This window comes from Agelaius tricolor, unplaced genomic scaffold (genome assembly GCF_023055355.1).
Source record: "Agelaius tricolor isolate 1412-34295 unplaced genomic scaffold, bAgeTri1.0.p SCAF_8, whole genome shotgun sequence".
Lineage (NCBI taxonomy): Eukaryota > Metazoa > Chordata > Aves > Passeriformes > Icteridae > Agelaius > Agelaius tricolor.
In genome coordinates this window covers 19,672,550-19,686,487 of record NW_027269268.1, presented here as the reverse complement: position 1 = coordinate 19,686,487, position 13,938 = coordinate 19,672,550, and the positions used below count along the sequence as shown (strand labels likewise).

The window sequence follows — 13,938 nt, the reverse complement described above, 5'->3', positions numbered from 1 at the left end:
CATTGCTCATTTTGCCATTTAACCTCCTCCCCTGCTAGTTTTGCTACTCTGGTGTCCTTGTATGTTGTTCTTATCTACCACAATAAAAAAAAGGCAGAAATTCCTTAAAATCCCCACACTGTCAGAGGACAGCACATTCATGTTTCTGCAGGAATGTTACAGGCACTTTTCTGCATTTCAGGTATTACTAAGTCCCATTTAACAAATGCTTTTTAAATACTGAATTTCTTAAGAAGAATTGCTTCCAAACAAACAAAAAAATTTGATCAAACTGAGAGGAAAAAAAGTTCCTCTGTGGGGGAAATCACAATTTTTATTTACCTTGCAGAACAATAAGTAATCCGTTTTTCAGTGCTGGCATCTTTCATTAGAAATTACATTTAATTTCCAAACTAGAAATGCAGTTGCATACCCCTTTTTAAAAGCGACACATTCATTCTCTAACTTACAAAAACAGAGGCAAAATACACAGGCTTTGGTGAATAAAATTAAGTGATTTAGAGTTTTCCCACTGTGACATAACAGAAGAGATTAAAATAAAGCAAGGATGAATTTTTCTGAAAACAAGGCTAGCCTGCAGAAAAAAATGCCTAATTACCTAAGTAGTGCCACAAAGTTCAAGCAAACATTTATACTGCAAAAGCAGAACCAGTTTGCCAACAGAAATCTATCCAAAGTAGTAACAATCACCTGTAGAAGTACGAGCACCCCCTGACTGTGTTGTGAGTGAAGTGTTCCTGAGTCTTCTCATTTCCAAAGTCCTCCAACGGGTCTGACCACAGGATGTCACACATAGGTCCATATGCAGGTGGTTCCTTGAATCGATCTAACTAAGAAAAATAGGAGACAAAGAAATACTAACTTCTTTCAACTATGTATCACAGAAACAATGAAGCAAAATTACTATTTTTCACTCCATGAGCAAGTGAACAAGAGACTCATAGCAATCTGTTCTTCAGCTTTAAAGCAAAGGAGTTTAAGCACCAGCAAAACACTCCTTGCAAACATTGATGGGGACAGAAGGAATAGATAGAACTGAAAATTAAGAGATTCAGTGGATTCATGTTCTACATGAATTTTTGTTTGCTTTTTTTTGCCTTTCTACTGGTTTTTGCAAGCATTCCAGTGGACAAGGGAGAATATAATATTTCTGTATTTCATGATTTTTCAAACCTTAAAACATGAAATTTATGTAAGTGGGGCACCTCAAGAAAATATAGTAGTTATTTCAAAGCCAGGTTCCATTTAGATTTATGTACATTTTCACAAAAAAAAAAATCTAAATATCAAGAAAATATCGCTGCATTACAGCATGTAGGCATGACATTGCTGTTGCTCCTGTAACCTCAACCCTAATTAAGAAGCTAAAAACTTCTTTTTGGTCCTCCTATGGGTATTTAATTCTTCAAATTATATAGAATCATACTGCAAATAAGATGAAGTACAGCAAAATAACAAAATAATAAAAATCAGTATTCTCCTGGAAGAACTCTTTAATATAATAACATCATGTGTTATCTCAAGAATTCTTTCACATAAGAGCAGCCCTGTTAAGATAGTGTATGAATAAGGCTTGCAGTCTGCAATATTCTCTATTTTGACCAGAAAGATCAAGTAAAAGATTCAGTAGCTAGTAGATACTTTCTCCCCTCAAAAAAAAAAAAAAATCAAAGAGAACAAATGGGTGTTGTAAGTTTTCAACACTCAAAGTTTTAGTAAGAGACCTCTACAATTTTGCCTTTGCATTCTTGTTTTGACATATTCACAGCATATCTACACTTCTTATTTCAGCCCTCTCCGAGTAATGCTTATGTAATTACAATGCATTTAAACAAAAATTCATAAATATGCAAACCCAGTTTCTGCTGATTGCCAACGATAAATAAAGCTGCAGGGTTGGGCAGGGAGAAGGAAAGGTGTTAATGAACCTAATCTACAATCTGAGAGCTAAACAACTTTACTCTGCCATTATGCTGTTTCGGAGCCAGCTAATTTTTATGCAGAGTATTTTTGTTTACTGAGATAGTAAACCTTTACCTCAGAAACAAAACTTTGCATTCAGTAATTTTTTAAAGTGCAGTTAATATCTTAAGCTAATTGCTTTTAAACCAAAACATGTAATTACTGGCTCAATTTGTTGTTGTTGTTTTTTTTTTTTAAACTATATTCATTTCTTAGTAGACTACAAATTAACCTCAGAATATAAATTACCTTTCACTAACCTGAAAGCTCAGAAATAGATATCCATTTGCAAGTCTCAAACAGCAAACAAGGAGGATTTTTTTTCTGGGAACACTAAGAATGAATGGTTTAAATAGCTCTTCCTAGAAATATCGACTTCCTAGAGATCTCTTCCACAAAACATGTGAATAAAAAATTAATCCTTGATAACATGCAATAACACTAGATTATGTGAAGAAGCTGTTTGATACTGTTCTCTGAACTTCCATGAGATTTCTGAGAAACTTTTCAGAACATAAGGGTACTACAAGTGTGAACTTATTAAGCCTCAATTAGACTACGTGCTGGGCACTCTAACGCAGAACAACTAAAAATATGGTGGGACTCATTGAGAATGAAGCTCTTGACAATTTAAAAAAATACCAACTATATTCATTACAATCACATGAGCCTTTTTTGTTACATCTTTATATATTGTGAGGTTCTTCTAGAGCTCTTTTGCATCTTCTCCAAGAAAGCACAGAACACTTAACAAGGCACAAGGAGTTGTCAGATGGGGCTTGCATTGTGCTTACAGGTAATAACCTCCAAGACTTACTTTTCTGATGTCATCTAAGGTGTTGATCTCGGGAGACAAGCCACCATGTACACACAGGAATTGTTGGTTCATCAGAGCAGCCAAGGGAAGGCAGTCGAAGGCATCCATGCAGGCATCATATACACGTTCTGAATATTTGATTTTACCTTTTAAAAATTGAGATAGTAACAGAAAGTGCCATCAACACTTAAGAGGAAAAAGGATAAAAGGATTGTGCTTAATATCGCAAACTTTTTCCTCTCACTATTCTATCTAGTATTGAGGACTTGACCCAAACTTTTGCTTAATACAAAAATATCTTCAGGAACCCACTGCTGGAAAAATTCTTCCTGTTCTGAGGTGAAGCTAATAAAAATTTTTTCATATTTTTTCTAAAAAACTGTAAATAAACAACTGAATATACCATTATAGTCTACCATTTCTACTCAGTACGAAATCTGTAGAGCAAGCCTTAAAACATCATCATTATCACTCAATATGCTCTCTATGAAATAGTCAGAACTTTAGCCCAGTCCCTTATAATTAATTATCTACAGAAATGCCATTATGAAATGAACGAGGTGGAATAATGAAGCTGAAATGTTAATTTACCAATATGCATATTAAACTCAGTAAACCATGAAGCCTTCAAGCCAATTAACATTTCCTTTATCCCCAGTGTAAAAAGAAAACACAGACTTATGGCAATAGTTTCATCTCACTGTGTCACAGGGAAAAAAAAGCTTCATTGTGCAGGTAAAGGTCTACATCTAATAAGCTTTTATGTGTCACTGCATCATTTCTTGCAACACAGAAAGGAATTTATATCAAAAGAGCATATTGAAAAGTTTAAGCCTACACACAGGACAAATGTGAAAATGCTATACCTAAAGGAAGAATAAAATAAAAATTCCTTGCATTTTTCTCCTGCTCCATGAGATGAGACCCAGTGAGATGAAGTCCTCCTTAACTAGCAGTCAGGAACCTATCACAGGTGCCAGGGCTGTTGTGCCAGCAGGTTTTGCCTGCCAGGCTGCTGTGTGGGGCAGCAAACCCTTGGCTGCTGCCAGGAGCATCAGCAGCAGAACACGCTCACCGAGAGCATCCTGGCCAGATGGACCCACAGCAGCCCCAGGATGCTCCCATACTCAAATATGGGGGGGTCTAAGCTCTTCCATTCCACACCACTGAGAGGTCACTGCCCCCTCAGGGAACAGGGACTACCATTTAAAATTAATGGCATTTAACATGAAAATTTGCTAATAGTGAACCAATATAAAATATCTGCAAAATAACAAATTAAGTTGCTGAAAAAGGAGTTAAGAAGTGAAAGGTAAGATAGACTTACATTCTTGCTTAAATGTGAAATACTCTGTTAAATGTCTACATTCATGGTTCCCACGAAGTAAAAACAGTGTTTTGGGGTAAAGGATTTTCAAGGCCCACAAGTACAGCACACACTGTGAATCAGAAGAAGAAAGAAAATTAGAATTCATAATTAATGACGGAACAATTTACATTCCCTTCCATCACAAAAAACTTGCAGAGAAAGTAAAAGTGCAAAGCAAAATCTGTGCAAAGCATTTATTTTCAACTGATTAACTTCATTCTTCATATGCTACACTCACTCTGCACTTCAGCCTATACTGGCTGAAACTCGAGTGGGTACATTCTGTCAGAGTTTCACACTTCCTGCTGAGTGGCCCCTCCCTGGTCAGCCGTGCCAGGCTGCCCCCAGCAGCCCCAGCTCTCCCCCAGTGCTTGCTGTGCATCCCAGAAGGAAGTGCACACTCTCCACCTGCAAGGGTAGGCAGAAACCTCCCGTGGAAACAATTCCACCGGAAGACCTGCATTTCCTGGCTTAAGGAAAATTTGCCTCAGAACAATTTAACTCACACTTCAGGAAATACCTCAGCTTCCAGAATTACAGTTTTTAAATGAGAGCTTGTTCATTTTTCACTTAGTGTTGTTCCCTACATATAACTGCGGTAAAAAGATCCACAAAGCTCTTGCATTAAATGAAGTTACTACTAAGCTTTTACAATGCCTCTTCTCTTTCCCAAAGATTTCTATTTGAGATGACATTTCTTCTAGATGTGTTTTTAAAGATAAAAAGAAAAACAAACTTGGAGAGGCTAAGCTCTGCTCAGACCTCTCTAAATCACCCAATTAAAAATATTTGTTTTGAAAATGAACTCACAGCTCCAAGAAAGTTGATGGAAATGAGACCCACTCATCCCATGAGATGAGCCCACTGCCTGCAGGGGCACTTTACAGACCACAATGTCCTCTCAAAAACTAGAAAGCTAGAAAAACTGTCTGAATGGTTTTTCCTCCAGCCTTTCCTTTCTTATATAACCATGAACTGCTGAAATGCTGCACAAGAAACAAAAGGTGTCAAAAAACCCCACTTTCATTCTCAACTACTTCCCAACACTCCCCTTTGTTCCATTGGGGGAAAAAAATTCCTTTCATTTAACTTAATATTCAATAAATTGGAAATTCAGAATGTACTCTATGGTTTCAGATTAGAACAATAGCATTGATGTCAATGCAATGCCTCTACATTATAGTGTGAACTCCCTTCTACAATTCAGAGTGTCTTGAAAAACAGCTGAATAATAAATTTAATCATCTCAACATGTAGATTTCAGATCCCTTGTTTGCTACTTAGTCAACTTAGAAGAAACACAGGAAAAGATGAAGGGATTCAACATTTTAATGTTTGTGCTCACACTATCCATAGATAATCACACAGCAGCAGGAGTTTTATACTACTACTCGTTGCCTTGAATTTATTACATGTAAACATCTGAATGCTCTGCCTGTCCTTTGTCTGTAATTTCTGCTCTTCTACTCAGAAGAAGAACAGAAATTACAGACTCAGAGGGTGTACAGACAGAGAAAAACAGCAAAAATACAGGCAGTATACTCAAGGAATTGTAAAACTAATTCCCCCTCTTGGAAACACACGGGAGGCCTCCCAGCTCATGCCAATTCTTCCACCTATCTGGCGCTACTGCCACTGCAGGAAGCAAGAATAGATGCCAGAATGCCAGGGAAATCATGCTAATGTAATCCAGCATGGAATTGTGGTGTCAGGTCACAGGAGTCATCTGTTGTGGCCCAAAACAACCAAAGGGTGTGGGTGGAGAAAGTCTTCTGCCTCTCTGTAAACTCCAGCAGACCTCGGTTTGATGGTTTCATTTCAGGGGGCAAGAAACCTGAACTTGTCCACACCACCAGAGCAATTTTCTCTCTCTTTGATGATGACTTCATCATTCCTCCAAAAATTTCCAGAACATTCCACTTCAAACTTACTGACACATGCAAAAATTTGATGTAAATGTTGTGAGACAAGAAGTCTAAAGTGACGCCCCCATGCACACAAGGAAAGCTCCAGGCAAGTTACCTTAGAGCTTCTTATCCTGCCAAAACATTGCCCTCATAACTAAGTTTTTCATTTTCCTAAAGCTCTGGCAAGATTAAAGCAAGCACTCCATATTTAAAATATTGTCCGGATCTGGAAAGCAGGGAAAATAAGTAGAGATGGAATTTTTGACTTTTTGGCATTAGGTACTTGTTTACAAGTTGATTGCTCTATATTTGCTTATCATAGATTTATTTTTTCCTTTTTTTTCTATGCTTCCTTTGAAGTACTCATAAGAAGCCGAAAATAACAGAGAATCAATACAGTCTAGAAACTTCTATTTCTCTGCCACTATTCAAGCAACCTAAGCCCACTATTCATATTTTGTGTTGTTTTCAGCAGTACTATATCAAAGGTTTATTTTGTTTAGATGATTTCTTTAATTTTCTCCCTTTTATTTTTCAGTAGTTCAGTGAAGTAATGTTGTAATAGGAAATAAGAACTAATTAGAAGATTTTTTTTTTCATGCAAACTAAAGAGCAAATATGAGGGCAATGATTTTCATGGCTTTTCAACTTAGTGTCATTTATATACAAAAAACATTATGTGTAAACAACAAATCATGAGCAAACATTCTGGTTTTGATTTTTTCCTGCCTGTGCTTCGCATATCATAATTCTTACTGAAAACAAAATATTTATGATAAATTGTCCTTGTTGAAAATCTGAGCTTAAAGTCTTTAAGTATTTCATAATACTGCTTCCCTGTTGTCAAATTTTTAAATACCTTTCTTCCTTCAACATTGTCATCTAGAACATTCTCAACATCAGCTCTGCTGTAACTCTATGCAAAATGTCCAGCTGGGACCTTACAATCTAGACATCTGTAAGGTATTTTTGCCTATTTCATTTCAAACTATCCAAAGACCCATATTACATATATATATATGTGTGTGTGTGTGTGTGTATATGTACGTATGTATGTATGTATGTATGTAAGACTTAGACCCTCAAACCCCTCTTGTTTAGTGTCTTTCAGCTGTTGAAATAGCAGATATGTTAAGTTTGTAACAAAGAGGTAATCTGTTTACCTCCCAGCTCCCCTAGTCAAGCTGTTTTCCGTCAAGCTGTTTTCCTGCTGAGGTTCTGGCAGCCTCAGCTTCAGGAAAGAAAAGGTCTGTGCAATTAAGCACTGTGTAAGCCAAAGGCCCACATTTTCAAAACAGACTTGGGATTTAACTCCACTGTTGCATTCTGAATTGGAGCATTTGCACAATTCCACATCTCAGCCCATCCTGGAAAGGAAAACCAAAGGTCTCACAGCTCTTCTGTGCATCTCAAGTTATGTGATTAAAACAAGGAACCTTGAAAAATCATCACCATGGCCACTTGAGTACAACCACAGCATCACAATGCTCACTTCTTGGTGCTCTGGCACTGGTAGTGCCAGGAAGAGAGAGATGCAGCTCACTGCCAGTTGTGTGGCTTTGCAGGGGCCACAAACGATGAACTCCTCCTCCAAATGACTGACAGCACTAGGCACACCTCAGCAGATGAAATAAAGTGTGAGTGAGTGTGAAGTAATTCGTACTTGAAAGGATAATTTGAGCCACACATTGCTAAGGTCTCTACTGATGCTCTGCGACCTGTGGAACTGGCATAGCTCCCACACTCTCTAACACACACTTCACTAAAATATGAAAATTGTATTACTGTAGGTGCACTGAAATAATGACATCATCACAACATCTAGTACAGATACAGCTTCCTAGAATGGAGTAACCATCCCAATGGAAACAGTGTACCTTTTACATACATAGCTGCATTCACACTACTGGGATGAGTCTTTATTACAGCATGATTTCAGAGACAAATAAAGATAAATTGCAGCTGTAACCAGAATACTCACATGAGATGCAACTTACTGCCATTTCTGAACTACTATCCCTTGAGCACAAAGAAGATTATGAATACGACTGCAAATAAAGAAAAAGCCATATTGTCTTCACTACAAGTAGGATTTCAGCACAATCGCAATATACTGTTTGCTAATGTTTAGACCACATTACTCCCATTTCAGCCTTTAAAAAGAGTATCTGAAAAGTTACAAAAATATCCAAAAAGAAGTACCTCTTTTTCAACCAAAAACTGACTAGGAAACTCTTTTTTGTAAATGTTCCTATAATTCTTATAGCTAGTACTTTCTAGACAGAGATGGCTCCTAACTCTCCTTTTTGGTATCCTGTGTCTAGGCCCCAGCTGTTCTCTAAGAAGATGGGTCCCACAGAGAGATGGCATCAGTGCAGGGGAAATGGTGCCATTACATGTTCTCCCCCTGCAGCCAAAAGGGGGTTCTTGGATGCTGGGGAATCACACTGGGAACAGCTGGCACAGGACCAGTCAAGCTGCAAGGACAGCCCTGACACAAACAGATGTTACAATCTGGGAATCTAATACATATAAAAATGCTCTGAATTTGCTGAATTTTCACAGCTCTGAGGAGCAATGCCATACAGAAACGAGATCTCACAAGATGCAAATTGTTGCTATGAAGAAAGATATTTGCTACTGGTCTACAGAAGAAAAGGGCAAGGAAATTCAGGATAATTCAAGTGCTAGGATTTTCTTTGCTTTAAGAGAACTGAAAAAAACTATTAAGTTCACTGCTGAAGTATTCCTGATCAGCCCAAATTATTTTAAATCAAGCTCCTTACTGGAAAACATTAATACACTACAGCAACAGACGATGCTGAAAGGTGTTTATTTTTCCAGTGAAGAATTGCAAAGTTCAGAGACCTGAGAGATAATAAACACACAACTTCACCAGCATTAACTTGACCCACTGTTTACTGACATAAATTTATTTATGTGTAATTCTTTTCTTGGGAGAGACCATTTAATTTCTAAGAGTTCACCGAGTTCAGAAGCATCTCAAGTGCCAGATGCTTTTTTAAAATTGGCATTAGGTCCAGCAGTCAAATTCCAGACTCACTCCAAACACCTCACTTTGCTCTTGCTGGAAATACCACAACACCAGTTTCACCTTCTGCAATGTCAGTCTGTGCACTCAGGAAGGGAAATGTATGCATGTTCTGAACCTTAAGACATAACTCCACTTTTGTTAGTTTTGAACACTGGTTCAATTCTCCATTTTTTAACTTTTTCCTCTGCCAAAAATGATCACTACATACCTTATGATGGTCAAGCGACATATAAGACTGTATATGGAATTGAGCAAGAAAATAATTCAAACAGTTGGTTTACATATTATTATTAATGCACTGTAGTTGGTTTTTACTCTGTAATTTTCCTAAGACTGTGATGAAAAATAGTCTATATGTACACTCCTCCCTACACTGGACAGCACTTGTCTGCTTTTCAAAAAAGAGTTTTCAGACTCGGATAGAGAGATTAGTCATTCTCCCTTACAACCTATTCCTGCAGAACCACTTAGGCTCTAACTATTCTTTACATTTAAAAATAGCCCTCTGTTTTGATTATTTGGGTTTCTACTCTCCATGACCATAAAACTTATTTGAAAGTGAAGACTAAGGGGTTTCTTCTGCTCTGGAGTCAAACCCCTCGAACAGTGCACAAGCACAAGAGGGAAATGTTATCAGTTATACAGCCGAGGAAACAAATGCACTGTATTAAATTGCTGAAATTTGTTCTTTTAAGTGAAGAAATGCCCAGGTTCTGCCAAAAGGTCAAATGGAAAAGAGAACACAGATATGGAATAAAGATTCCGTCTGTGCCAAGAAACCTTGTCTCATTCTACTCACGACTTGACATTTTTTAACTTTACCTGTTGGAACTTCTCTATCAGTCTCTCATCCTTTGACTCGTTGCTTAGAGCTAATATAAAAAACACCAAACACACCCCCCCTTCAAGCAGTGAAGCTCACACCAGTAAAAATGGAGCATGCACATGAAGAACTGAGCCCTTGGATCAAAAGCTCCATAGAGCAAGGACCGACATTTCTGCTGAGTGCCTTATACAAATACTTTTCTCTTTTTCCCTCTGAATTATCAAGTGCCTTCCACCTACCTTATGCAATTTCTTTCTCTGTTCTTAATGATAATAGCTTGCATTATGTAGTACCTTTCATCCAGAAGAATCCCAAATGCTTTGCAGCCCACAGAGAAGGATTATCTCGCCCACTATCAGAACTCAGCTCGGTCTAAGCTCAATGGTGTCACTTTTACACTAGAGATCACACAGCAATCAAGGGGAATGCTTTAAAAACATGTATTACTCATGATTAGTACCTTGGACCAGCCACTTAATTCTTTTGGAAAGACCCCAGAACTGCAATACTCTCCTGTCTCCATAGCAGAAAGGGAAGCCAGCAGATGGATGGAAGAAAGATCACTATGTGATTGGCATGGCAGAAATATGAACCGAGGCTGGGGCTGTTTACCAGCATGACTTCCCCAGCACAGAGTACTGACAAGAGTTGGTGCCTGATCTATGTACTTAGGTCCCCTTCTCCACCAGAAATATCTTCCCCCTCTAAATGCCAAGTTGCATTTTTCACAATTTTCCTTTCCTTGTCACTACTTATTGTGCTGAGTTCATGCCTGAATGCACAGCTCTACATCTAAATACACTTATGAAACAGAAACTTGCCCTTCCTTTCAAAGATAATCTTTAATCAAGGTGACAGGTGGGGAAAATCAGTTATGTGACCAAAAAAAAACAGTAGTGATTTGAGAACCTAACATAGAAAAGAAATAATATAAGTGACAGCTGAGATATTTCCTTGGTGCTGGCAGAAGCCAATAATGCTTCCAGTGAAAAAGCAATGTTCCTGAATGGAAAAACTGCATTCAGAATACAATTTGCTAAGTATGTATGCACAGGTTGCTAAATGAGAGATTTTAAGGGGATTATTGCCTATACATAGTCTGTTGTCTTTGTTTCATATGGCTTGCTATTTCTTTAATTGGCAATAGCACTGGAACACATTTTGGTAAACTGTCAGAGAAGCACTTGAAAGCTGTTCTATTTCTTTTATTAAAAGCCTATGTATATAGAAGTGAAGACAAAACTTTCCTCTTCCAGACACATCTTGTCTCAATCAGAGACTGCAGGAGATATGAATGAGGTTATCACAATTCAAAAATGGTAGTTCAAGACCGAGCTGCACAATGGTTTAAGTCTGTGCAGCTCTTCCTGCTCCTCCTTCCCAACCCTCCCCAAGCAATCCAGCATGGCAACCCACAGCAGTGATTACCAGCTCACTTGAAATGAAGTTTTAAAATGAACTAATAAAGGAAAAGTAGTTTTATTGAATCTAGTTTTTCAGAAACTTCTTACTTTAAACATAACACTGGCAAGATAATACACTGATCTGTTTTCCAAACACATAACTCAGGTGTGCTTGGTCTTATATACTTGTATACCAATATGGCAACAGTATACTTGGATGTGGGATGTAGAATGAAACAGCAGTGGATGTGTTCTCACATGATGCCATCTTATCTAGTCACAGACATGTATCATAGGATCTATATTGCTTCCAACAGGTAATGGGCATTCTACCCTGACTGAGAGGGAATTCAAGTCTGAACTTTTCACAGAAAAGATCAAGAGTTCAGCAAGGATTTCTGATTGACTAGATGACTTCAATGACTAGATGACCTCAATGACTAGATCAGCTATAACCTAGACAAAAAAATACACATCAGGTTTTATTCAGTAGTAGTGCACTTCATCCTGTCAGTTTGTAAAATCAAGCAATAACACAGGATAGAAGAAAACATCTAGTTTGCTTTACAAGCACTGGAACAGAGAACTTGGGTTTGGTATTTGACTCACTTCTAGTCAAAGCTGGCAGGTTGGATAGGACACTGTTTCTTTCACAAGCCAGCTAAAGAGGCCATTTGACCTCCACATTCTATGGCCTCACCTGGAGACTATGCCAGGTCTCAGCACCACCAACAGGGCACCTGTGCATCACTTCTCTGTGGATTCAAGTGCTGCATAAAATCCAGAGATCATGCTCTCCTGCATGCCATATCTAAACAGAACTTATTCATTCTCTCCAGCACAGCATGCTGCATGCTGGCTTTTTGTCCCATCTACCTCTCATCTAGTCCTTCCATTCTCCTAAAATTTCACATCCAGGAAACTCAGATCAAATAAGCCTAAAAGTCAAACTAAACTATGGGTCGCAGGTTAAGTTTTTTCTGTTATGTCTCTTTTCTAATAGCTCTCATCTACTCAGGCTATTCAGCTTTTGCAAGCTGCAGAGCACACTGCTTTCTGTGCAATATTTAGATGGCCACTAGTTAGCACCATTCTGTGTCAGCTTTCCAGCACAGATATAGTGGGATTTGGCTGCATTCCAAGCAACATTTATAAAAACACCACCAGCAACCACCAACATGGCATTTGTGAAGAGCCTCATATTCCTGAGCTAGTTAAGATATGATGGTAAATATACAAAAACAGGCTGCAAGCAGTTTTGCACCCAAATCCAGAAATTAGAAACTTACTTCAATGCTGAAGTACCCTCTGTCCACGTAGTCCCCCAGGAAGAGGTACCGCGTGTTGGCAGGAGAACCTCCCACTTCAAACAGTTTCATCAAGTCAAAGAACTGACCATGGATGTCTCCACAAACTAGAACAGAAGAGGAACAATATTTAGATTCACCATGCAAAAATCATCTTAGGTACACACAATCCAAAGACGTGTTATGACAATTTTGTGCATCGTTCACTAGTTAAACAGTTTAACAGTCTGTGCCTTCAGGGGAAGAGTTTGGTTCTGCTCTCTTGTGAAACTTCAAACTCCCTGGTGGGTGATTTCAAGCATCTGCAGGAAGGCAGGCAATGCTTTTGGAGAACCCATGGATGTCTAAGCATGCAGTGTCAAAACCTGCATTGTTTCTTCTACTCAAAAGATAACTTCCCCCCCACACATCCCATTTAGGGTCAAGCCTGGAGCTTTTATGGCAATGATCCTTAACCAAGGTGATGTTAATAGCTCTGACTGGTACTGTTTAAACTGGTCCTTCAGTGACCTAAAAAAAAACCAACCCCAAAAAAACCCTCTGATTTTCACACTCTAAGGGTGATTTTTGAAGTAACTGAAGAAAACCAAGGGTCCAGGATAGGCCTTATCATGCAGCAGCAGCCACCTTAAGTAAAATTCAGATGCTCTCTTTCAGGTAATGCTGTTGGATCCGCTGCAGGTAAGCAAACCTCACGTTTGTCAGCATGCCTTGGAGAAGCTGAAGTCACAACTCCATATAGACACAAAAGGACTACATACCACAGCTGCAGCACCAAATACAACAAACTCCCAGTGCAAAGTGTTCATAGGCTACTGTCTTTCATCTCAGTCAAGTTCACATTATAGTTTTATATTTGTATCACTTTTCCCTGAATGTATACACTAAGATCCATATAGTGTCATTCCATCAAAAAAACTAAATACAAAAGCCAGAAAGAACCCCCATCCAACCACCCACTCCCTTTGGGTACAGAAAAAACCCACTGATATCTCAGTCACCGCTTTCATGAATATTTATGTGAAATTGGTGACAATTCATGATTCCTGACTAGCTGACCATTCTTCTGTGATAGTAACATGATATTTTACCCATAAAATAGCATATTTCATCTTATCACCACTGTGATACACTGTATAATCTTTTTACCAGTTGATTCCCCACTGGGAGTTTTAGATGACAACTTTCATACTAAAAGCCATCAACATTTACAATTTCAACCTAAGAATAATATCTGCCATTAATTATGTAAAATAAATACTATTTAAATTTCCAAGTGGTATGACACCACC

The 13,938-nt window shown here is 38.2% G+C and overlaps 1 protein-coding gene across 2 annotated transcripts in view; it reads right to left on the bottom strand.

Moving 5' to 3' along the window:
* Nucleotides 1–13,938, bottom strand: part of PPP3CA (protein phosphatase 3 catalytic subunit alpha) — a 171,174-nt gene that overhangs the window by 37,793 nt on the left and 119,443 nt on the right. For both annotated transcript variants that reach the window (XM_071431847.1, XM_071431848.1), the window contains exons 3-6: nucleotides 12,629–12,753; nucleotides 4,107–4,218; nucleotides 2,780–2,925; nucleotides 691–830 (exon numbers count right to left, since the gene is read on the bottom strand). In XM_071431847.1, coding sequence (XP_071287948.1) covers nucleotides 691–830; nucleotides 2,780–2,925; nucleotides 4,107–4,218; nucleotides 12,629–12,753 — 523 coding nt within the window. The remainder of the gene's footprint in view (nucleotides 1–690; nucleotides 831–2,779; nucleotides 2,926–4,106; nucleotides 4,219–12,628; nucleotides 12,754–13,938) is intronic.